General features: G+C 45.0%; 1 protein-coding gene across 1 annotated transcript in view; it reads left to right on the forward strand.

Annotated features, from left to right (window-relative positions):
* LOC144799650 (solute carrier family 23 member 1-like) overlaps positions 1–24905 on the forward strand; it is a 377254-nt gene that overhangs the window by 275539 nt on the left and 76810 nt on the right. The window contains exon 4 of the mRNA XM_078671141.1: positions 22643–22802. Coding sequence (XP_078527267.1) covers positions 22643–22802 — 160 coding nt within the window. The remainder of the gene's footprint in view (positions 1–22642; positions 22803–24905) is intronic.

The following is a 24905-nucleotide window of genomic DNA, read 5'->3' on the forward strand; positions in this document are numbered from 1 at the left end:
GAACTTTTCGATTATATCGATTCTTATGATCCAGACCTTTTATTTCTAACCGAAACCTGGTTCAAGGATGACTCCCTACCTAATGTGTTAGCCGCTTTACCATCTACCCACTCGGTTATCCGAGCGGATCGCTCTGACGGCAGGCGGGGAGGAGGAGTGGCTTTAATCGCTCGCACTAATTTTAATTTTCAGATTCTCCCTTCCCCTCCTATTCCTGACATAGATTACCTTTTAGCCCGCTCGATCTCACATCAGGCCCCCTTCACTTTTGTTTTAATTTATCGCCCCCCCCAGCTTACCCCTTCTTTCCTTCCCAGTATTCAGACTCTCTTGGCCACCCTGGTGATTAATAACTCATCAGTATTGGTCCTGGGGGATTTCAACTTCTGGCCCAATGATCCTGCTGAGAGCCTTCAATCTAGGGAGTTTACCAACTTCATGACTAGTTTAAACTTTTCACCTCTTGTTCATAGCCCGACTCACTCGCATGGCCACGTACTAGACCAAATTTGGGCACTAAACATCCCGTCCACACCCCCTATAATAGCCCCTTGTTCCTGGTCGGATCACTTCACCATCACTTTTTCCCTTGCCTTAGCCCCTTTGACCAAACCCCAACTTCCCAAGAACACCTGGGTCAGGAAATGGGGAAAAACTGACATGCCCTCCCTTTGCTCTACTCTGGCCAAAACCTGCCCCGAGCTATCTGGCCTTACAGCCATTTCCCAGCTGTCCGCCATCGACAACTGGCTGACTTTGGCAGGCGACGAGTTTGCCCCTTTAAGGCGACTCACAGTCAGGCGAGCCCATGCAGCCAACCGTTGGTTCACCTTGGATCTAAAAGGTAAGAAACTGGCTGCACGGAGGGCCGAGCGCGCTTGACGCAGAACTTACAGTCCCGAGCAAAAGGCAGTTTACCTGTCTGTACTACAAACTTATAAAAAGGGCATCCTTGATGCTAAAACAGAGTTCTATACGAGCAGAGTAATGGCAGCAGAGTCTCACTCTAAAGAAATATTCTCGACTGTCCATGAACTCGCATCATCTGGCAGAGCCACAGCGTCAATTCCTCCCTCCCAGTCCCTTTGCAACTCACTCAATGAGTTCTTCATTGACAAAGTTGTAAAAATTAAACTTAACATCCCCCTTCCTTCCCCTGCATTTACAAACCCTTCCCCTCCCCTCACGGTTTCCAAACTGTCTTCTTTTCCTTTGTTGACCACTGATACTCTCTCACCGTTGTTGGACCAAGTCAAATCAGGATCTCCCCTGGATTTCGCCCCAGCCCATATTCTTAAGGAAATTTATTTACACTGTCCTATCCCGCCCCTGACCCTTCTTAATGATTCACTCACTAACGGCACCGTTCCCAGTCTACATAAATCAGCGGTTGTCGTCCCAATCCTAAAAAAATCCGGCGCCGACTCATCTTCCCCTTCCAATTATCGTCCTATTTCCCTTCTGCCCTACCTAGCTAAAGTTGCAAACAGCAAAGCCCCTGCACTATACAGTTACAATTAATACTTGGTGATAATGATATCGAATGCAAGTAGTGAAAAATAATTTGAGCACATCAATATGAAATCTTGAAGCATTAGTTAGACATATATCAGTACAGAAACGTTCTTTTCTTGTTGAGGTATTCTTGTTTAATGTTCCTTTGTATGGGCCAACACGTGTTTCATCGCAGGGAACAGACTGCGAATCTTCAGGGCCTCATATATGAAAGACAGATTGTCGTCAAAAGAAAGCACCCGGTATGGGCATTTTTTGGAAATCAATATTCGGCGTTTCCAGCAATATAAGTTCGAGTGGACGAGATTTCGGTGAATCCAATATGTTAAGCAATCATGTGGTTACCGGGAGGAGAATTAGGTAAAGGTACCGATTCGTCGGCGGATACACCTGACTGGTACCGGTCTCCCTCTTGTGGTTCCCGGCGCCGTACACCAAGCACGTGCTTGGTAACCACATGATTGCTTAACATATTGGATTCACCGAAATCTCGTCCACTCGAACTTATATTGCTGGAAATGCCGAATATTGATTTCCAAAAAATGCCCATACCGGGTGCTTTCTTTTGACGACAATCTGTCTTTCATATATGAGGCCCTGAAGATTCGCAGTCTGTTCCCTGCGATGAAACACGTGTTGGCCCATACAAAGGAACATTAAACAAGAATACCTCAACAAGAAAAGAACGTTTCTGTACTGATATATGTCTAACTAATGCTTCAAGATTTCATATTGATGTGCTCAAATTATTTTTCACTACTTGCATTTGATATCATTATCACCAAGTATTAATTGTAACTGTATAGTGCAGGGGCTTTGCTGTTTGCTGTGATTGTGGGGATCCCTTGGGGTCCTTCTTAGAGCGGTTGTGAGGGTTACCGTTCGCCTCATTGCCTATACTGATCATTTACTGTCACCATCACCTTGCGGTCACCCAGGTTGTGCGCCTATATATTCTGGAACAGATAAAAACCTCCTAGTTGTTTATTTTGTACCTAGCTAAAGTTCTTGAGACTCACGTCACGACTACCCTGAGTGCCCACGTAGAGGCAAATCATTGCCTCTCCTCCTGCCAAGCTGGGTTCAGGCCCCTGCACTCCACGGAGAAGGTGGTAATCTCGGTGATGGACAGGCTGCGGGAGGGTATTGATACCAACGTACCACAAGCCCTGATACTTTTGGATCTGTCCGCCGCTTTTGACACGGTGGATCATTCCATCCTCCTCAGCCGTGTCAGGGCGGCGGGCATAGAGGGCTTGGCCCTCTCGTGGCTTGAGTCCTTCCTGGCGGGGAGCACTCAAGCGGTCCATCTGGCTGGCTTCGCCGCGGCCTCCCGCAAGGTGGAGTGCGGGGTTCCTCAGGGATCGTCACTTTCCCCCCTTTTGTTTAATCTATACATTTATCCCCTCATTTTTATGTTACAGCAGCTGGACGTCACGGTGTTTAATTATGCCGATGACCTCCAGCTAATCTTTAACCTTTCCCACTCCCCTTCATCTGCCCAGAACGTCCAGTCAGTCATGACATTCATCCAAGATTGGATGAACTGCAACCACCTCAAACTCAATCCAGACAAGACCGAGTTGGTCTTGACCGGAGGTGGTTGCAGTCCATGGTCCCCTTCCTTTTGGCCCCCTTCACTTGGTGTCCCTCCACTCCCTGTTTCTAAAGTTAAAACCCTTGGGATTTTCTTGGATTCACAACTTTCTATCCATTCACACATTGGTTCGGTCGTCTCTTCTTGTTTCTTCTCCCTAAGAATAATTAGGAAAGTCTCCCGCTTTTTTTCCCTCCCGGCTCTGAAAATCATTGTCATGGCCATGGTACTGTCCCGCATTGATTATGGTAATGCTATATACAATGGGGCCCCAGCTTACGCGATCCATCGTCTGCAGCTGGTGCAGAATCAGGCTGCCCGCCTGATTCATGGCCTCCCTAAATATCATCGGGCCAGTCCGCTACTTAAAGCTCTACACTGGCTGCCGGTGCGAGAGCGTGCCCTCTTCAAACTTGGCTGCCTCACCTTTCAGGCTAGGTCAGGCACTGCCCCTGAATTTATATGCTCTGCCATTGTGCCCTACCTTCCAGGCAGAGAACTACGCTCCTCTCACTCGGCCCTCCTAGTCACCCCCCGTTTTAAAAAACGGAGGGCAGGTGGAACGAAGTTCGCTGTCCTGGCCCCAGCATTCTGGAATTCTCTCCCTGTTGCCCTTCGCACAACGCCCTCTTACACTCAGTTTCGGAGGGAACTCAAAACCCTCTTATTTGCGCAAGCTTACCCCGTCTAAACTCCCTCCTACTGCTGCCGTCCATTGCAACTTAATAGCGCCATGAAACCGCTGGGTGAAAGCGCGCTGTATAAATGTTTTTAAATTCAAATTCAAATTCAAATGAATCCAAAGCGCTCTACTAGGCTCAAAGCTAAAACAACAATTTATGTGTTGTGTGCAAAAGCAGCAGACAGGAAAAATGGTGTTTAATCTTCTAATAAGCTCATGCTAACTTAACACAGCATATAGGTAAAGCGTATCAATATGACAGAGGTATAGCCAGAGAAAGTGTGTGAAGTTGGTGCCATTGTTGGTTAGTAATATTGTGTTGGTGAAAAAACCAAGGTTGTGGAGAAAGGAAGTTAAAATTTCAGGTGTCCTTTTGTAATAAAAAAAGTAATGAAAAATGTTGTGGATTTGGAAAATGGTGATGTTTGGACTATGTGCAGGCTGTTGAAGAAAAAGGGGATCAGTTTTGGTTCCACTAATGTTCCATCACAGAATTGTGATGCAAGGGATCAGACTGGCTGTATAAGTGGGGCAAGACTTCCTCGCAGACCAGTTTGGTGGAAAGATTTTGAAATGTCTTGGTGTGTTATGTATTTTATTTCTGCTTATGTTATGTTAAAAGCACTTCTAAAGTGCACGTACACCAAACGGTTTCATGGCGCTGACGACGGAGAGAAGGGCAACAGGAAACTAGATTAAGTCACCAAACGCTTGAGTAAACAGTTGAGTCTTAAGCTGTTTTCTGAACTTATGGTTTATTTGTTCGTTCCTTTTATTCACTGTTTTGTTGTATTTGCATATATTAGCTTATGGGCCACTACCTATTCATGCATCATGTTATGTATTCCTTTAGTGCACTTTTGAATTTTTAATACTATGTACATACATATTCAGTTACGCTATTTTCTTTACTTTGTTTCTTCTAGTTCTTGGTACAATTGTATTCTGGAATATTTTTCCCTTTTACCTTTATATATTTAATTATTTGTATTGTGAAGAGGGGGGTGTGCTATGATCTTTGCTTGCTAGGGTGAAATGTTCACCAGTCTTCTAGTAAAGTATGTGTGAGCTGGAATGTGGGGTGGTAGAGAATCCAGCTGAGACTTGTGCTTGAGTGGTGTCTTCCACATACCAATGAATTTTCAGGACGCTTGCCTTCCCATGTGTCTTAATTGCGGGACTACTGTAACATAAGGCTGAAAGGGAATGGTTATTGATGAATATGGGTGCCTCTAATGCAAAAAACAGGACTGAGTTAAATGGTGTGTGCTGTTTCACAAGCAGCCCATAGTGTGGAAAGTGTTTCTTACTAGAAGACTTTGTATAGTTGTAGTTCTTTATAGAAGGGAGATGTGTTGTAATCTACCTGTTGGAAAACGAGGCAGCATCTGTGAGGCCTGCACAAATAACAGGACTACATTTGTTCTTCACTGGAAACCAAACACCAAATTGGAGCGCCTGACTCTCAGAGGGTAGCGTTGCAGAGCAGTTGGAGGCTTACTCAAGGGACGTCGTGTGGGCTAGTAATTGCCATTTGCAGGTGTGCAAAAATAACATTCAATAATTGATTGTCCAGTCTGTACTTTGCTTTATAAAAGTAAGAGTACATTTATTAAACACACACACTACTCAGTACCATGCACCAATTTACAAATATACATAAGCTGTTGGAATTACTTTGTGACATTGCATGACATTTTCACTCCTCCCGCAGGGGTGTGGGGTCTGGTACCACCACTCCCGTGTATGCACATCATCTTGCCCCCAATGCAGTTAGTTGATCATAACCTGGAGCGTGGGCCCTGCGCATTGGCACCTTCCCAGTGGGGACCCACCCCATTACCTCAACCAGCATTAAAAATGGGTACACCTGCCTTGGTGACACATAACCCTGACTGAGCATCTCTTACTGACCATAAAGTATGCACCTCTGGTGACAGTCTGGGTTGATCCTCACCTAACAGCAGCAGCAAGAATACCTGTCTGGGTTGTTCCTCACCTAACAGCAGCAGCAAGAATACCTGTTTAAGCATCACTTTAGAATGACAGTACTCATCACATTTGTGTGCAATTACAGCGTCTAAAGGCATCACAGATGAAATCACAGGATTACACCTATACAGCCAGACACCCTAGCAGGAATGTCTGGGAACATAACCCCTCTTTGCTTATGACATCACCTCTATCATGTACTTCACATTACACATGTGGCCTTCAGTCCCTCTAAAAGAAATAACCAAAGTAAAAGCATTTCTGGTGCAATTACACCTCTTCACCTCCAGGGGATGCCCTTCTCCTGACATCCTCAACTCAGCCCTTCACTCCTGAAGACACCCTTAGCTGTAGAACAAAGTTCCAGCCCAGAAGGTATTTAATTGCTGGCTGAGACCATGAGGGGTTATTCTCTGCAAGTCCCCAGGACACTGAGGGTGGGACTTCTCTTCGTGCTGGGGGGAGACTGCACTTCTCCAGCAGCTCCCCCAGCACCTTTTCACAATGGAGGGTGACCCCCCCTCCTCTGAGGGGCCACCACACACAAAAATGAGGAATTCCCCATGCCTTGCAAGGCATTTTGGGGCGCTTCAGCTCCTCTTTATGAATATCTGATGAGCGGCTCTCCTGCTGTGCCGGGGAGAGCCGCGCTGTGCTGCCTGTGGCTTCGCCGCATCGTCAGACTTCGTTGGGGGGCACAGTCCCACCCTGACCCCCAGGTGAGGGAATGAGGCTCTGGGAGCCCACCATCGGCCGATTGGCCCGTTTTCGGGGGCCCGCTTCCAACTGGACCTTCGCATTGGAAGGCAGCCTGGGGAGCCCACCCCCGGCTGCCCCCACCGGCTACCCTCGTGTGCTGCCACGGTAGCCGGCCGATCACTTCTGGTCTGCCAACTTCAGCGGGCAAACGTGTCCCGGTAGCCAGTCCGGCTGGATTGCGGGAGAGTGCGGTGGCACTCCCCCAACCTCCTATCATTCTTGGGGGCCCAGGGATGGGGTGCCGGGCCCTTGGACCTCTTCGGGGGGTGCGACGGTGCCCCCCCTTCATCACATCACTTTGGGGCCCGGGGTGGGAACCCGGGCCCCCTCCTCTTCGCGGGGAGCGCGCCGGCACTCCCCATACTTTGCAGTTTGCGTGGGCACCAGGGTGGGCTCCGGGCACCCCACTTGGGGCATCTTCACGGGGAGCGCGACGGCACTCCCTGACTTTGCTTTGGGGCCCAGGATGGGGTCCCGGGCCCCTCGGGACCTCTTCACAGGGGTGCGATGGTGCTCCTCGCCCCTCTCCTTCCTTGGGGCCCAGGGATGTAGTCCCGGGCCCCTTGATCACATTTTCACAGGGCACGACGTCGCTCCCCCACCTCTTGTTTGGCTCGGGCCAGGCTGGGCTCCTGGCACCCCACTGGGGAACCTTCTCCTAGGGGCAGAAAGGTTATCAATCCATCCAGCTGAGGTCAGCCCTCAGCCTGGCCCTGGTTATGGCTGACTCAGAGAAATGTGACATTTATGGATGACCCAAAAGCAGTACAAATATGACTTTGGACTTTGCAGAATACTCCTTTTCACATCCGCTACAGTGGAATTTAGTGTGTGTCTGGATCTGTAGGCCTTATGAAAGGTAATCTAGCACATGGGCTCCACATCCCCATAGGGGAATAATGAAGTGAAACACAGTAAAACACACTGACTTTCCCTGGAATGTTTCTTCCCAGTGTATAAAGCCTATTCCATGTCACCACCCAATTCTGCACAAGTCCTGCCACACCCTTCATCTTGTAGCTGCTCCAGGACTGCACACGCTAGGAATCTCCCCTGCGCAGCCCCTACACGTGTGCACACGCATTTACATATGTGTCTGCATGTAACCAGCCCGGTGTCCCTTACTTCAGCTGCTGAGCAGTAGCCTGGTCATGCCAGGGGGTCACCAGTAAAATCCCCATGCAGTCTCTTACATCTTGAGTTCACTATGGGTGAGTCCCAACACAGTAAAAGCTCAACAATTAGGTGCTCAAAAAGCAAAAGATTCTGGTGGCCCATAGTGTCAGAACCACCTTCTAACACTACCCAATAGTTATTATATATGTATTTCATGTTACCCCACCTACCTCCCTCAATAGCGTTTTTCACTCCTTTCTCTCTCCCCCCTTTCTTAACTTCCTTTAGTGACCCCGCTTTGACACTTGAAGATTCTCAGATACTGGTACTGACAGAGTGGTGCTTGGAGTTTCATTTTGTCAACAGCTCTGGTTCTTCAAAAAAAAATCTTTAGTTACTCCAGACTGCAATCTTAATTCATAATAGATACATAATATTGATTGTTACGATGTGATATCCGCACTGTTTTACTCCTACTGCCATTTTAAGATACCTTACAGTGAGTACCAACGCTAACCTACACAGTGGTTTTAGAATGCAGATTTTCCATCATCAAGGTGCGAATTAATTGCAGTTCTGCTTAATTTTGTTGAGCAAAGCATGTCAGAAAGGTCAAACGCAAAGTTTTAGTGTCTGAAAGCGACTAATAGTTTTCCTTTTTGGTGAACAGTTGGTGAAGAATGGTGGTTTGAACCTTTGTAGCTGGCCTTCTCTAAATTCACTAAAAAGGGATGGTATATGGAGATCTTCCTACCATTTCTATAAATTTGTTTGAAGCATCTTTACTGATTGTAAACTGGTATGGTGGTGCTGTTGTTCCATGTTCAAGAAAGGACAATTCATGTAAGCACAACTTAAAAACAACTTGTAGAATAGGCATCTAGGGCGCTTTAACAAGCACAATGCTAAAATTGTCACTTCCCTGCACCTTTTGATGACTATGCAAATTATTTGTATGCCATTTTGCAATAGTTGGGGATAGAGGGGAATAGGACAAGAGAGAGAAACAGATGCACCAGAAATCTTCAGGCTCAGCTCTCCTGTTCTTCCTGCTGATCTCAACCTGCACTATGGGGGTGTGGGTATCTACAAGAGATCTTTCTGTTTGGTTTTGGACAACACAGGTATAATTCAAAGGTTCCACTATGTCATATGATGTACTATGTGATGCGTTCAGTATAGCCCTATCTCTAAGGTGATTGACAACTCTATGATTTCCTTTAGTAGTATGTATTGTGTGCATAGTTATCTTTAGAAGTTTGGAAGTTAAATCTTTGATGTGAATAATTCTTAACACTCACAGTTAATGGTCTGCCACATAATGAGTACACATTGATACACATTAAAATCATGTTTTAGCTTCTGACAATATGTATTCACTTTCCCATCACTTGTATACAGAATCAAGTGAAGTAAACAAAGTCTGAACCATAGAGTTTGAAATACAAGAAGGACGACTCCAGTATAGAGTTTGTACTTCTATCCAGCATATAGTTCACATTTTCCAACAAGATGACTTTGCCATAAAGTGTGTGTTACCAAACTGAATGACTCTGGTACTGACTTTGTAATGCTAAACAAAATCACTCTTTTTTATAGAGTTTTCAATTTCAAAGAATATTCTAGTATAGAGTTAATATAATAGTCTCAGTGCTTAGTTTCTAATGCTATCCAGCATACTTTTCTGTATGCAATTCCCTAAATCACTCTGACATGAAGTCACAATCAAATCAAATCAAATCAAAACGAGCTTTATTCGATTTTAAGTGTTAAAATCATAAAAGCATACATACAGAAGAAAAAAATTCATCATCAAATATCACATAAAAAAATACTTTTATATGCCGCAGGTGAGCGGGTAATACTAATAAATTCATGATCTAATTTTAAGCATATTTTAGATCCCATGGGTAAATTTTCCAATACATTTATCCCAGAATTCACTAATTGATCGTTTTCCTTACCCTCAATACATTTTTTAGGTAGCCCACCATAGAACCAATACAATAACAGCTATCCAACATCTGCAAATGTATAAAGGCAGGGCGGCATTGCCTCCAGCCTCCCTGTTTTAATAATGGCTTTAACTATCTTAACCTCTCGATAGTGTAAAACTTGCAGAATATAACCGCGTGTCTTGTACTTTGTTGTGAAACATTATCACTAGGGAATCAACATAATTCCCTAGACCAGTTGTTGATAGTAGGGTACGTAATTAGATGGTGGAAGGTCCCAAAACCTAAATCTGGTCAGGAGATATCTGTCATATCTACTCAGGAAGTGTGGCAAGTATGGTTGAATATTACACATGATTGTAATCAATTGATGATGGATCACTATGGGTTTATTCAGTTTGAGAGTTAACCTGTTTTCTCCTAAATGTGTCATAACAACTATTTTAAACTCTTCACGTTTAATAGCATTCATGCTATCGGGCAGGCTAAAATATTCAGGATGGCCAATGTCCTGCATAAAATTCTCAACATATTTCAGCCATAAAATGTTGCGGGCGTTGCCTAATGTCACAATCAAATCCGTCTTCTGGAGCAAGGCAAGGATTCTAGCTGCAGCAACTAGTGTATTGATTGCCTAGCAAGGAATGTTATGAACCACAAAGAACGTATAGCTAGTGGGTCAAGGATGGCCACCACCACTGTACATCTTGAGAGAGTCCCATGGCAGTCTGGGAAATGTAGTTTTCCTTTGTTCCCATTGCATGCTTTGCATAAGGTAAGCATTACAACGGCAAAAGCCTATTACAAGCCGCACCCACACTCTGTATGCACCTTTGATCTCCTCTGCAGCGGAGAACATGAATACTAATGAAGTTCATAGGTCTGTTTCTGTGCTCACACAACATACACAGGTGAGTGTGGATCATAACAAGGGGTCTCCACTAGATATGGACAGTCTTTCAGCCCCATCATGGACCAGGCATATTTTTGTTTTCTTCTGGACTCTACTGCTAAATTAATCTAATGCACCAAGAACCAGCCTAGGATCTCTTCAGTTCTTTCTTGGCTGGTTAGACGTAATGTGGATGGCCCAACATTAATGGTGAATTGTAGATCTACTCAACCAGCGGAGCAGAAAGTAGTCTTGCAATGAGACACCCATACGTGGCTGAAATATGGGCATTCTTGTTGGTAAACAAGTTGGAGAAGCCCATGCTCACCATTCTCCAAAATGTTTAGCAGGCTGTGTTTTTAGAAGCAAGGTCAAATTCTAACCAGTTTCTGTCTAAGCCATCTTTTTTATTCCTGTGAAGTATATCTTAATAATAGTTTTAGAGGACCTCATTTTTAGAGTAGCCAAGCATGAGCTTATTCTTTTGCATTTGCTGTGTAAACAAGGTATGCCAAATATTCTTTAGTGATGAATTTGGATGCCATTGTTTCTTCAAGAATAGATAACAAATGTACTCAGCTGCTTAGCAAAAAACAAATTACTGGAATCTTCTTTTCTTTCTTTACCCTACTCTCGAGGAGACTGCTTCAATGAAAATCGTTTTAAGCCAGAATTTCGGAAAAGTGGGAAGCATTTGTTTTTTTAAACCTTTATTTTCCATTTTCAAAAAATAGTTGTCAGAGGTACATATACATGGTATCAGCAGTTAGATTGAGTTCATAGGTACATGGTTTCATAAGAAGTTAATTCACAAGCCTTCTATCTAGAGTGGGCTCTTCGAAGGGCTCCCTCAACCCTGTAACTCTGTGGACACTCATAATATCTACCAGGATGAACAGCCCCCCTCTTGCTCCCTCTTCTTCACTCACTTCCATACCCGTGCACCCCATGGAGTCAGTGTCTACCCTCAGCCTGATAACAGCTTCACTGAGCTCCCTCCAGTCTCTGAGGTCATCTACCAATTTGTCAGCCCCCCTATGTAATTTCATATGTGACTCTTCAGCCCATTTCTGTACATCTCTGTCCCAGCATTCTACTGTGGGGTAGTGCTGCCCCATCCATGTGATGGCCACTCTCTGTCGGGCTAATACTAAGGCCAAGTGTAAGAATTTGTATACCATCCTATGTTTCTTCAGTTTTCTAATATGGCCTAACAGGCAATGCAGTGGCGTGTTGTCTATATGGATATGTGTGATCCTACACAATACTGTCACCACTTGTGTTCAGTACCCCTGTACTGCAGGGCACCACCATGCTAAGTGTAAAAAGTCGGCACTACCAGTTCTACATCTCAGATAACCATCAGGTCTAATAGGGTTTATTCAATGTAGTGTCGCTGAATAAAATTGTAAAGAATCAATTTAAATTAGCCATTGCAAGATAGAGTGTGGGTAAGCCCTATAATAGATCGCCACTCACTATCCTCCACTGGGGTACTGAGGTATGTATCCCATACTGCATGAGACCTAGGTGAAGGACATGAAGGATCGTGCCTCGTGTCCCTATATAGGTGGGTGATCAGGTGGCACCCCCGCCACAGGTCAAACTGTATGTCCAACATATATGTGGGTTGTGGGGCAGCAGAGTATTTGGGCTAGGTCGCTTTGGTAATGTCAGCCAGTCTGGCATAATGTAAGTATTACCCCTGCCCTAGTTTAAAGTCCTCACAGGCCTGCTCGTACGTGAGAAAGAACTCACCGGGGTAAGGGTCTCCCAAGCTCTTACACCCACCCTTCTGCCATACTTGGAAGGACATATTGTTCATCGTTTGCTGAGCAGTGGCTGATATCAATATGGGGAGTTCCCAGTGAAATGGGGCATGTTTCAGTGTTGTTTTAACGTACTGTTGCCATATGTGTGCAGTGTTACACACCATGTATCGTTGATCCTGCTCGACTCCTGATCCCTCCATGAGAGCCACAGGCAAGCGTTCTGCCGTCACCATTCCTGCAATAAAGCGATTTTCCCAATTATCATCAGCCTCTAACCATCCGGCCATTTGTTGCAGCTGCGTAGCATAATGTTTCTGTTAGAAATGGGGGTTTCTAGTTGGCAGAGGTAGGTTCCTTTATCCACTTTCTTCTAGTCAGGGTAAGGGGGATACACACTTTAGATAACCCCTGCTTACCTGGGCAGCTTGGCACAAGCAGACAGACTTATCCCAAAGGCAAGGTGTAAAGTATTTGTACTCAAAACACACAGTAATACAGTGATAACACCACAATTGGACACCACACCAGTTTAGAAAAATAAAGTATCTTTATCTAAACTCAACTAGACCAAAACGACAAAAATCCAACATACATGTGATAAGAATAGGACTTAAAAAAGGTTTCCAGCAATTTGGTCCATAGAAAACTATGGATGCGTGATTCTACAAAAAGTACCTGTAGATGCGTCAACATTCACAAGGCCAAACAGCCAGAGAGAGGGGTAGAGTAATGAAACAAAGAGATGCGTCAGTTCCTGAGACCTTGGGGAGGAGATGCAACAGTTCTGCTGCACATAGGAGAAGTGATACATTGAATCTTGTCTGTATGGGGAAGTGATGCGTCGACTCCAAGACGGGTCTGGTCAGCAGGTGATGTGCCAGGAAGACGCACCGCACAGGTGCGATGATTGGAAACCCAGGATGCATCTGTGATCGATATCCGCTTCTTCAGCTGTGATTCCTCGATGCATCAGTTCTTGCAGCTGCAACAGGCGCTGCATCGTTTCTGCAGGGGCACAGTGATGCGTGGAGATTCTTCTCTCACGTCTGTGCTGCTCCCGGGAAAACAGCTGCAAAAAGACAGATGCATCAAATTCTTCAGGTTTCCTCCAGCTCCCAACAGGAGGAACACCCTCCAGAGTCCCACAACTGGAATAGGCACCTCCTGGCAGGTCAGAACTCTCAGCAGCAGAGTTCAAGGGAGCTGAGAGTGAAGTCTTTGTGCCCTGAGACTTCCAAGCAGGAGGCCAGCACTCACAGGCCTTTGGAAATTCTTCTTCAAGCAGATTCACAATAAAGTTCCAGTCTTTGTTCTTTCCTTGGCAGAAACAGCAACTGCAGCCCCCTCCGCCCCCCACACATAAAATGAGCTGTACTCCTCCTCACAGCTCTGCAGCTCTTCTCCTTGGGAAAGGTTCTTCTTGAGTCCGAAAGTGATCTAAAGATCTGGGGTTTTAGGTCTACTACTTATACCCCATTTTGTCTTTGTTCAGGGGTGTCTGGGGCCAGTTCAAACCAGTTCTGTCCTCACTGGTGCAATATGACCACGGGGTGGAGAAAGCATTGTGCAGGGGAGAAGGCCCTATTCAGGTGCAAGGAAATCTCGTCCCCCTACTCTAAATGCAGCCAAGCCCCATTCAGCTCAGCTCTGAGTCATCCAGGAAGAGCCAGGCACACCTCAAACCTCCCATTGAGTGTCTACAGTAAATACACATCCCCAGCCCCTGTCGCTCCAAAACCAGACAGTCAATCCACAAACAGGCAGAGGCACACCGAATGGTTAAACAAGAAAATGCCTACTTCCTAAAAGTGTCATTTTCAAACACAGACTTACAAAAACATCTTTACTAAAATATGTGTTAATAAGTCTGAGTTCAGAGAGCCCAAACTTTATTTCTCCATCTTGTCCCAATGGGAGGTATACTTGTAAGATGTTATAAAGCATTCCCCATTCTATCCAATTAGAGAGATAGCCTTTCAATAGTGAAAAACAAAAATTGGAAGTATTTCACTATAACCCTGCCCAGGGGGGTACCTTGGGCCTACATAGGGGTGCCTTACATTTAAGAAAAGGGACGGTTAGGGCCTGGCAAGGGGATGCACTAGACAAGTTGACATGGCAGTTCAAAACTGCGCACAGACACGGCAGTGGCAGGTCTGAGATACTTTTACGGGCTACTCATGAGGGTGGCACAATTAGTGCTGCAGGCCCATTAGTAGCATTTGATTTACAGGCCCTGGCACACTCAATGCACTTTACTGGGAACTTACAAGTAAATCAAATGTGCCAATCAGGGATAACCAATTGTAATAACAATTTACACAGGGAGCACTTGCACTTTGACACTGATCAGCAGTGGCAAAGTACCCAAAGCATCTAAGTCAGCAAAAACGAAATCTGGCCCAGCATCAAAAATACAGGATGTAGAGGCAAAAAGTCAGGGGAAACCACGGCAAAAATGGCAAGTCTAACAAATGCAAATCTAGTCAGGACCCTCTAGTCCCCCCTCCACAATCCCCCCGATTTTTGCAGATTGTTTAAAGAATATTATTTATAACAGCAAATTAGATGTGGCTTGTGACCAATCAAGCGAAAGCAAGATTTGGGCTGCTTGGGTGGACTGAAGGAAAAATTAAAGTCTGTCCTATGATTAAGCCGAGGTACCATTGGTCCTGTCCTCCTAAGTAACATTGGACGCCTCATGAAATGTGAACAGGAGTGGGAAAAGGTAACGGTAACATCTTGGAGGGAAAGACCTCTTTTCTCTCCAAATGCCTCACCCAAGGGTCGGTAATAGTTGGCATGGATTGAGCGGAGGAATTCCGTCAAGAGCTTTTTTTTTGGCAATATGAGGACAAAAAAAAAGTCCCCCCTCCTCATATCTCTGGGACAGCGCTCGCAACGCCACTTTACTACATCTACTGGCCTTTAGCTACGAGGTAAGCGTAGATTGCAGTCGAGTAAAAATCATCTTAGGTATGGGGCAAGGTACGTTCTGCAGCATGTATAGGCATGGGGGTAGCACAAACATCAATGATAGCGCTAGAGTATTCCAGAAAGCTATTGACTTCCATGATGTGTCAGTCCCTGAAGTCATCCAACAGTGTCAAGAGCCTGGGGAGTGCCTCAGGTGGTGAAGTTATATAAAAAAGGGCATCATCCGCATACAGCGTGATCACGTGGTTAGCACCCCCCAATCTATCCAATTCCCATCTCGCCCAAATCTCTAAAGGTTCTATGACTAAGGCAAATATTGGTGGGGACAGAGGACATCCCTGCCCCGTTCCTCATCCCAGTGGGCATGTTGCAGAGCGACTCTGCCCGACCCTAAAGTGACCAGTGTTAATTTCCATTTCAGGGACTTCTGAAAGGCAATTTCAGTGGTATTTGGCATGGTCCATAAAAACAATATTTAGGATCTTCCTTGAGAGTAAAATTGGATTACTATCATTTTACTCATCCACTATTTGATGGTGGCTCCATGTCATTTGGCATCTCATTTGACACTTCATATGTAACTTCATGAGTAGTGCACTGGGGAAGTGTAGGAATCCTGCTCTTTATATAATATATCAAAATGAGATATATTGTGCAAAGAGTCCAGGCATTCCATTATGAGTGTATAGGGGCTTGCTCTAACAATCCCAAGGTGCTCTTCAATCACAATCCAGTTTTACTCACAGGACGATAAGATCCTGAATACTGTTTATATGGAGCTAGCTATTAGTTAGAGACTCAAGGTGTGTGTGTCAGAAAAAAACATTTGTTTTTTATGAAGGCCCTCACCCACCAACCTAGTTGGTGGCATGCTTCCTCATTGGGCCCCACCCAAGGCACCGAGTGTGCCTCGGGCGTGCTGCGACGTCTGTTTACAGCGGAGCGGATTGTGTTAAGTGAGTGTGCAGTGATGGTGTTGAGGGTATAGGTTTAAAAGCTGTCCTAAGGGTCCCAGTGTCCACAAGGGTAATTTTTAATAGTGGTCTCCTCAGAAGCAGGACAGGTCCTCTGACACTTTTGGAGACAACACCTCTATCTCAGCGATTCCAGCATGGGCTCTTATAAACAGAGAGGCCACAATGGCAACAACCATGGGGCACAGCACAACATCAAGGCCAGAACTTTGGACCACCACCTTTTACCCACCCACCCCAGAACCCGTACTTCGGATGGCCACCCCTGAACGACCCAGCACCTCAAGCCTACTATCAACACAACTAAATGTTGCCTTTTTTAGGACAAGGCAGGATATCAAGGGGTCGGAGAAGGAACAAGCAGCAGGTCCACTGGGCAGAAGAAGATGGACCAGTCAGTGCCAACACCAGGAGCAAGATGAGGGAACCGGGACCGAGCGGACATCGCTAACAACCAGGGACCCAAAATCAGTATCCCTGGTATTCAACTTTGCGTCAACCCTCCTCACACCAATCGAAGAAAACGTACTCAACAATGGGCTATCTTTTGTCCCTACAATATGACTGGATAAATTTCAACTCCACATAACGTTGGCGGATTTCTTCCACAAGCTCAAATTAAAAGCCTTCTTTGAGAAACAACCACCGCAGATTCTTCTACTACTAACACTAATAAAACAGGCCTGAGACCAAAATTCATGTCACGTTCATTCCTTCCCTGTCGGGTATCCCTGTGGAAATAGCTACCTTTGAACAAGCCGTCTATAATGAGGTGGAGAACATGAATTTACCCACAGCCTACAACAACTTCTCCGAGCAAGAAAAGGAAGCTGTACACCAACTACAAGAGAACCCCAGCATAATCATCAAGCCGGTGGATAAAGGGGATGGGATCGTCATCCAGGACAAGCAGGACTACATCACTGAATGCCGCAGATTACTCAGTGGGGGACGAAATTACAGACGCCTGAGAGAAGACCCCACTAAAACGCTACAAGCCACCATTACATCACTGGTGGAATCAGTAGAGGATCACCAATGTATCTCCAAACAGGAGGCAGACTTCTTATATACTAAGAAAGCCAAGGTCCCTTACTTCTATACGGTGCCAAAGAGCCATAAAGAGACAAGACCACCACCTGGACTACCCATCATTTCAGGGATTAACTCACTTTTGGAACCTCTCTCTAGGTACCACGATTTGTTTCTGAACCCATTGGTTCGGAAGGCTTCCACCTACATAAGGGACACCAAACATCTGCTTACTCTCATTAAAGAGACACATATTGTGACCCCACATCACAACTTATTGTGGGGTTAGACATTGAAAGCCTCTACACGAGCCTCCCCCAAGATCCCACACTAAAGGTTCTCTATGATGTGCTGATGGAGACTACTTGGGAATACACCACCCCCAGGGAGTTCATCTTGCAATGTGCCACCTTAGCTCTGAAGGAGAACTACTTCGAGTTCGAAGGTGAGTTCTACCTCCAGACTAATGGCACGTCCATGGGCAGCATTTTTGCCCCCAGTGTGGCGGGTCTATATGTATACCACTTTGAAAAGGCACAAAGCCTTCCAGCCACCAATCCATATACCAGCAACATCAGGTTATGGCGTCGGTACATAGATGACATTCTTATGATCTGGGCTGGCACAGAAGACTCTCTGTCCACTTTTCTCAACTGGCTCAATGGACGTGAACCCTATTTATGGTTCACCAGCAAAGCCAGTGCACAGAGCATAGCCTTCCTGGACCTCACAATTGAGGCTGAAGCAGGAACCCTGAAGATGAAGCAGGAACCCTAAAGACCTCTACCTATTACAAGCCAACCGCTAGAAACTCACTGCTACAATTCAACAGTTTCCACCCTCGCCCTCTCAGAGAGAATCTCCCCTTTGGTCAATTCCTCTGCATAGGGCGGAACTGCAGCTCAACTTCAGATTAGCAAGGACAAGCAGCTGATCTCACCTTAACACTAAGGGAACTAGGTTATCCCAACAAGATCATCCAAACCACCAAAAAGCGTGCTCGCAACAAGAACAGGGAGGCACTCCTGGAGGACAACTCCAGGAACAATACACCAGCACCGGTCACATGCGTAACGACCTATAATGAAGCATCAAACAAGGTGGCAAAAATAGTACGCAAAAACTGGCGTATTCTCAATACAGGAGCAAGAAATGGGGACCAACCACTCTTTGCATACAAAAAGGCAAGCAGCCTCAAAGACCAATTCGTTTCCACCCGCCCGAAGATAAACCACAACACTACGGTCAACACAGTCCTGAACGCCTGGGGATTGCCAAAAATGGTTGGACATTACCCATGCGGGGACTACAGTGTTTGCCATTTGACACAACCTACGAAGACACTTAACCTGGAGCCAGGAAAGGTGTGGCGTAAACTAAAACATACAAACTGCAACTCAACCAACATAATATACCTCATTGAATGCCACTTCAAACTCTGTTACGTTGACATGACAACACGAAAAGTGAGGACAAGATCTGTGGAACATCATAGCACCATCCAATGTACACACCAGCAAACTCATGGATCACTATATAGAAGAAGGCCACACCACAAACGATATGTCATGGACAGTGATAGAACACATACCATATCAAAACATTAACAATGACAAATTCCTCCTTGCCAAAGAACAACGCTGGATATACCGCCTTTCTACCCATACCCAATGATTAAATGACAATATCCCTTGAAACAGCCTTAACAATTGAGTCACGTTATCTAGGTGACTAACTCGTCTTCTGTATCTTCTCTAAAGTTAGAACTAACTGCAGACATCTCTACACTACAGGCAACCCTAAACTGGCTTAATACTGATATGGCCCCAGTCCGACACGAAAGGGAGCAGTAATGCCACCATTAGCACCACTGTCACCAACCCCATTTGACAGGTGAGCAGGCCTTATTTAGCCCTCTCTTTACCATGACTGAGACTTTCCCATCTGCCGTATAAAATTTTTGGGGTAATATAAATTCTTCGCTGACACCACTCTCCACCAAGCGCTATCGCGATTGCATTGTTCTAGTTAACGTTATTGGCTGGAATACAGAATTATAGTCTCTCTTCTCTTCCCCACATACTTTAGAAAGCATTTCATGTGGCCGCTACAAGGGATTAGTCCGTTTATTGTGCACCGGACTTGCCCCCTTAATACTATGTGGCCCCGAAACATTAACCTAACCGAGCCTTGTCGGCGGAATCATCAACACTTTCCTTAATAAATCAATGCCCTTATTAGAAGAGGCAGGTGACAGTCAATACTCCCATGATGCTATAAGGCTAGGTCTGTCTTCTGTTTTTACTGTTCTCCATTTTAGACGCTGCTAGCGCCTGATAGGAAATTGCCTTCATCTGCGGGACAATGAATGTATTTAAACACCGCTGGAACCCAGTACCTTCACCGACAGAGTCCCTGTACAGGCCAAGTAGGTGGAGTTTCGGGTACCGAGCTGTGAGGAAGTAAGTGTGGGGGTATGGGGGGATGCTGTAATGAAGACCCTGACACAGGGGACTTTTCTCGAGACTACTGTAGGGTCCCGCCTCATTTCTCTTCTTCTTTTAAACCGCCAGAGTGTGACATAAAGCCGGACCCCCTCAGGGGACTCATGGAGTTTTACTCTAATATTATCAGAGTAAGAAGTGAATGCCTTACATGCTTTCTTTGGCACAACTGTCACTGCATATGTATACATGTTTCCCGCTATTGAACTTATGGCATGATACCGCATAATATGATCAAAAATGATAATTCAGAACCATGAGCCGACACTTACCTCATTACACCTCAGTTTTTATTCCGATTACTAAACAGGCACGACGGCATGATACCACACAATGCTAATGTGCCTGACCTGATGTTGACTCATCTATGTGTGTTTGTCTGTCTGGTTTTTACCCCTAACAGGTACAAAACTAGAGGAAACCATCCTCTCACATATGGCGCAGCTTATCGAGTGCATCACTTAGGGGCTTAAAACACATTCTGTAAACCACCTACTTAATTCACATTTCACATAAAGGTCCTGATGAAAGCCAGAATTAACACGTCGCCTTGCTGAAACATGTTCACCACACTGGATGTGGGAGCTCATAGTCATCTCCATACACATCCGCTGCTCTGTTTTTAATACTGCCAAGGGCCTACTTTAAAAATTACCCTTGTGGTCACTGGGACCCTCAACACCATCACTGCACACACACTTAACACAACCCGCTCCGCTGTAAACAGACGTCGCAGCACACCCGAGGCACACTCGGTGCCTTGTGAGGGGCCCGATGATGAAGCATGCCACCATCCAGGTTGGTGGGTGAGGGCCTTCATAAAAAACAAATGTTTTTTTTCTGACACACACACCTTGAGTCTCTAACTAATAGATAGCTCTTTTTGATTTTTACATATACCATGGGGAAGTGAACTCACCTATTTCGTGTTCCTCTCACTCTTATTGAAACAAATTAATTACTGTTTATGTGGACCATACCAAATACCACTGAAAATGCCTTTCAGAACTCCCTGAAATGGAAATTAACACTGGCCACTTTGCCAAAATTAAGATGGCTAACTCTGAAAAGTAGTTTGCACTTCAGTTTATGCAAACTTAGGAGTGGTATTAGCCTGGGGGGTGGGCACGTATACATGATGAGCTAATTTCCCCCACCTGTCTAGGTGCCAGTGGGCTTTGGGCAAAAGGGGTCGGCTTCCTCTACTGTGAGGGAAGCCGGACTTGAATTCCAAAGGCGGTAGTTTCTTTGAAGCTCCCCTACCTTGGAATACTAATTAGCATGTCATCCTGTGGGAGAAGGTGTGAACACCCTCTTACCGAGCAGGATTTTTTTCTGACCTCCTTAGATCAAAGGCTCTCACCTCTGGGTGCTAGAAAGTCGTCTCTGTTGGGAGGCTGGCAGAAACTAGTCAGCCAACACACCAAGTGCTGGTAGGTTTTCAGGGGGCACTGTAAGGTGCCCACTGGGTCCATGCATTAATACATCCATACCCTGGAATCAGTGTGGGTTTATTAATATGAGATGTTTGATACCAACCACCCATATTTTCAGTGAAGCCGTCATGTATCTGGGGAACTTATTTTCACCAGTGTCCAGTACATGTTTTAAAACGGCTTCTCTGCTCACTTACACTGGCAAAAAATGGAACTGACCAGCACAGGGGCATATCTGCTGAGGCGGATATGTCCTCACATGTAATATAAGGAACCTTGCATTAGGGTTGTAAGGCCTGCTGTAAGGGAAACTTATAAATATTACAAACAGTTTTAGGGGACATGACACACAGGGATGAGTGCCATGTAGTGCTTTCACTTTGGTCCGCACCAAAACATGCAGCCTGCAGTGGCAGTCTTGCATGTGTTTGGTGAGGGGTCTCCAAGGGTGGAACTATTTGTGCTGCAGCCCTTAGAGACCATCTTTAGTACCACAGGCCCTAGGTACCAAGGGAACCATTTACTAGGGACTTAGACACAGAGTGCTAAAGGTATTGCAAATTGAGGGGAACAATTATACGGTTTTGGAAAAGAGATCTGGCACTGGGGACCTGGTTAGCAGGGACCCAGTGCACCTTCAGTCGAAATCACATTTAATATCAGGCAAAAAATGGGGGTGACCATGTCAGAAAGGGGCTCTTTCCTACAGGAATTTGAAAAGTTAAGCTTTTTATGATTTTGCAGTTTAACCCTAACATCTCTTCAACATTTGCATTTTGTAGAGAAATATGATCTTTCTCAAATAGCTAAGGAACTCTTTAGAGTAAATGTGTTAAGTGCAGTATATATTTTAAGTCCTTTTGCCATTTTAGTCAGTGAAATATGATAAAATACACATGATCTGATATTGCATTGTGCAAATTTGTCAGAAATACCAATACATGCAAATACAAAACTGTGAAAAAATACAATTGATCTGTAGCCATGGAAGCAAAACACATAGGACTTGGTTATGAGTTACTCGTTATAGTCCGACCCAAGCATAAACCCCTGTTTATGCACTGGCCGCAATTACGAGTTAAAATGTATTTAAAGCATGCAGTAATTATCGAATAGGTTAAATATCTCAAGCTTTGCTAAATTTTGGTGGCTCAAACCTGCTGAAATTTAACGGGAAATGTGCATGGTATTTATTGTCCATGCCGATTTTGATGTTTTAAACACCAAAGTGTGCATGTTTTCCCCAATAACTCATATTAGATGCTATTCATCGCACCAATACATAACTAAACCCAGGGTATCATTATTTAACAGGTGCGATAAATAGCACCTTTACTTGTAACAGGCCCTTTAGTGAAGACCAATTGATTCTTAGGAGGTGGGTGATTCATGACCAAGGACTTGCTTTGTTACCAACACTGTTTCACCCACTGTTGCAGATGACCTGGTCCAATAACTATTCGCCTTAATGTTTTTCAGACTCCCAATCTTGCAAGGTGGCACCTTTGCCTTCTTGACCCCCACCCTTGCCATGCTCTCCCTGCCGAAGTGGCAATGCCCGGAGTGGACGCAAAATGCTAGCCTGGTAAATGCCACATCCCCGGAGTTTATTGAAGAGTGGCAGTCGAGAATACGAGAGGTAATATTTTCATGGTTCTGTAGTCTGTATTGTTTTTGGTGAGCCTTTGAATACATTAGGAAATTAATGATGTTGACAATGTTATAAGGCAGGCTTACCTGAAAGAACACCTCTGCATATGAAGCATGATCATTCGAAGTAAAAAATTCCACACTCCCTAGGACTACGTACTCTATTTCAGCATTATCGGGGCAATGGTGCAAGCAAAAATGAATATACTAAGCTACAATAGAGACACTCAAGCTCAATGTTAATGTAGGAGATTGCTCATTGCTCAAGAAAGGGGTTATAGAAGGTCTGCCTCCATCCTTTAAGTCTCAAGATATGATTTTGATCTAGGGAGATACTAGACAGAAACTGCACCTCTCGTTTAGATGTGTAGGCATATAGTTCATATATGTACACCCAGTTTGTCCATCAAAAGATTCATTTGCACCATTTACCTTACAGTCCATCGATGACACCGAGTACGTCCATGCAACTGACATCAACCACCCTAAAACACAAGCACATAGTCTGAGCCGAAACTTCACTTAACTGAATGCTCCTTTGCTAGCTACTGGTCCGAGGATGGACTGGGAATCGGGTAAGCTGGCAAGCTGCCCCCCAAAACTAATAAGCCTGGCAAGGTGCTATTATCTGTTTTTAGGAGATGCATTTGGCACTCAAAGTTGATTTTGCAAACCCTTGTGTTTACAAATCTAAACATTGAACATTAACACGTTGTCACCTCTTTGCATTTTTATCATTTTCATCATTCACTACTTAATATGTAATAGATTGTTTAAAAACTTACCATGGTGGTACCTCTAGCTCCATGAGGACAAATACGAGAATAGGTTAACATTTCAAAAATAAAAGAGAAGATAAGTCAGAAAATGAAAGCCTTGGGAAAGAATTTATAAGAAAAAATAATTTGTTGGAGTGAAAATGAGAAAAATCGATGCAAACAATAGAATAAGATTTGGCAAACAATAAAATATGAACTGGCAAACCTAGTAGGTCTGGCTAGTGAAAGTGCGTATTTATTATTTGGTAAGTTTGTGGTGATGGGGATGGGTGAGCAAGAACGGCCTGTGCAGGTAGGAGCGGTTGGGCGGAATGGGGTGTGGGGGGGAGAACTCCACAGACCACGACGAGGCAAAATTAAAAAAATAATTAATTTTCCCTCGTCGTTGTCTGTTGAGTCCCCTTACCCGCCCTACCGCTCTTACCTGCATGGGCCGCTCCTGTAGGTGAGTAGATGAATGTGACAATGCATCCATGACTGAATGGATGAGTCAGATTAGTAAGTGAGTGAGAGTGTTTTGAAAACGGATAAGTGAGTTTATGCAAAATGGCTGAATAACTAACTGCATGGATGAATGGATAAGTGTATGGGTGAGTGCATGAAAGGATGCATGGGTGGATTGATAGATGCTGGCGGGTTCCACCAGTCTTGGAATTGAGGCCTCAGAGAGCAGTACTGATAATGCTATTACGAGGTTGGTCATAATATGTTTTCCTAGATATTCTCTTTACTGAAAACTTTACAAACAGACTTGGGGTCAGTTTTATGAAGTCTTTGTTCGATCACAAATAGCACAATGCACAGAATTGGCCCATTTGCAACCACAAAAAGGCATTTTCTGATGTATCAAATTCAAATTGCGATTCGGTAACATATTTTCAAATCGCATGTTGGTGTTTGGGACCAGATACAGCGGTTTGAGGGCACCCCTTCCAAATACCAAATTGGAATGGCATGTATTAATGTTTTGAGACTGAATTCTGGTCAAAAAATATTCCTCTTTTACCATCTCCTAAAAGGAGATGGTAAGCCATTCTCAAACTGAAAGGGAACCCCAAGGACCCCTTCCTAATTGTGAACATTCAAAAACACATCTTTTAACCCCTTTCCTGCGGGGCTAATTCCCCCGCTGTGCTAGGGGTCGGGGGAGCGCGAACAGCACCCCGCGGCTCATGACGAGCTCAGCTCGTCATGAGCCAAGGTGGCCGTGTGCTCATGACGAGCTGAGCTCGTCACGGCCACACCCGTTTTTGTAGAACGTTCAGCACAGCGGGGGAATTAGCCCCGTGTGCGAGCGTTGCGGCCGTTATGAC

The sequence above is a fragment of the Lissotriton helveticus genome, chromosome 1_1 (assembly GCF_964261635.1).
Source record: "Lissotriton helveticus chromosome 1_1, aLisHel1.1, whole genome shotgun sequence".
Taxonomy (NCBI): Eukaryota; Metazoa; Chordata; class Amphibia; order Caudata; family Salamandridae; genus Lissotriton; species Lissotriton helveticus.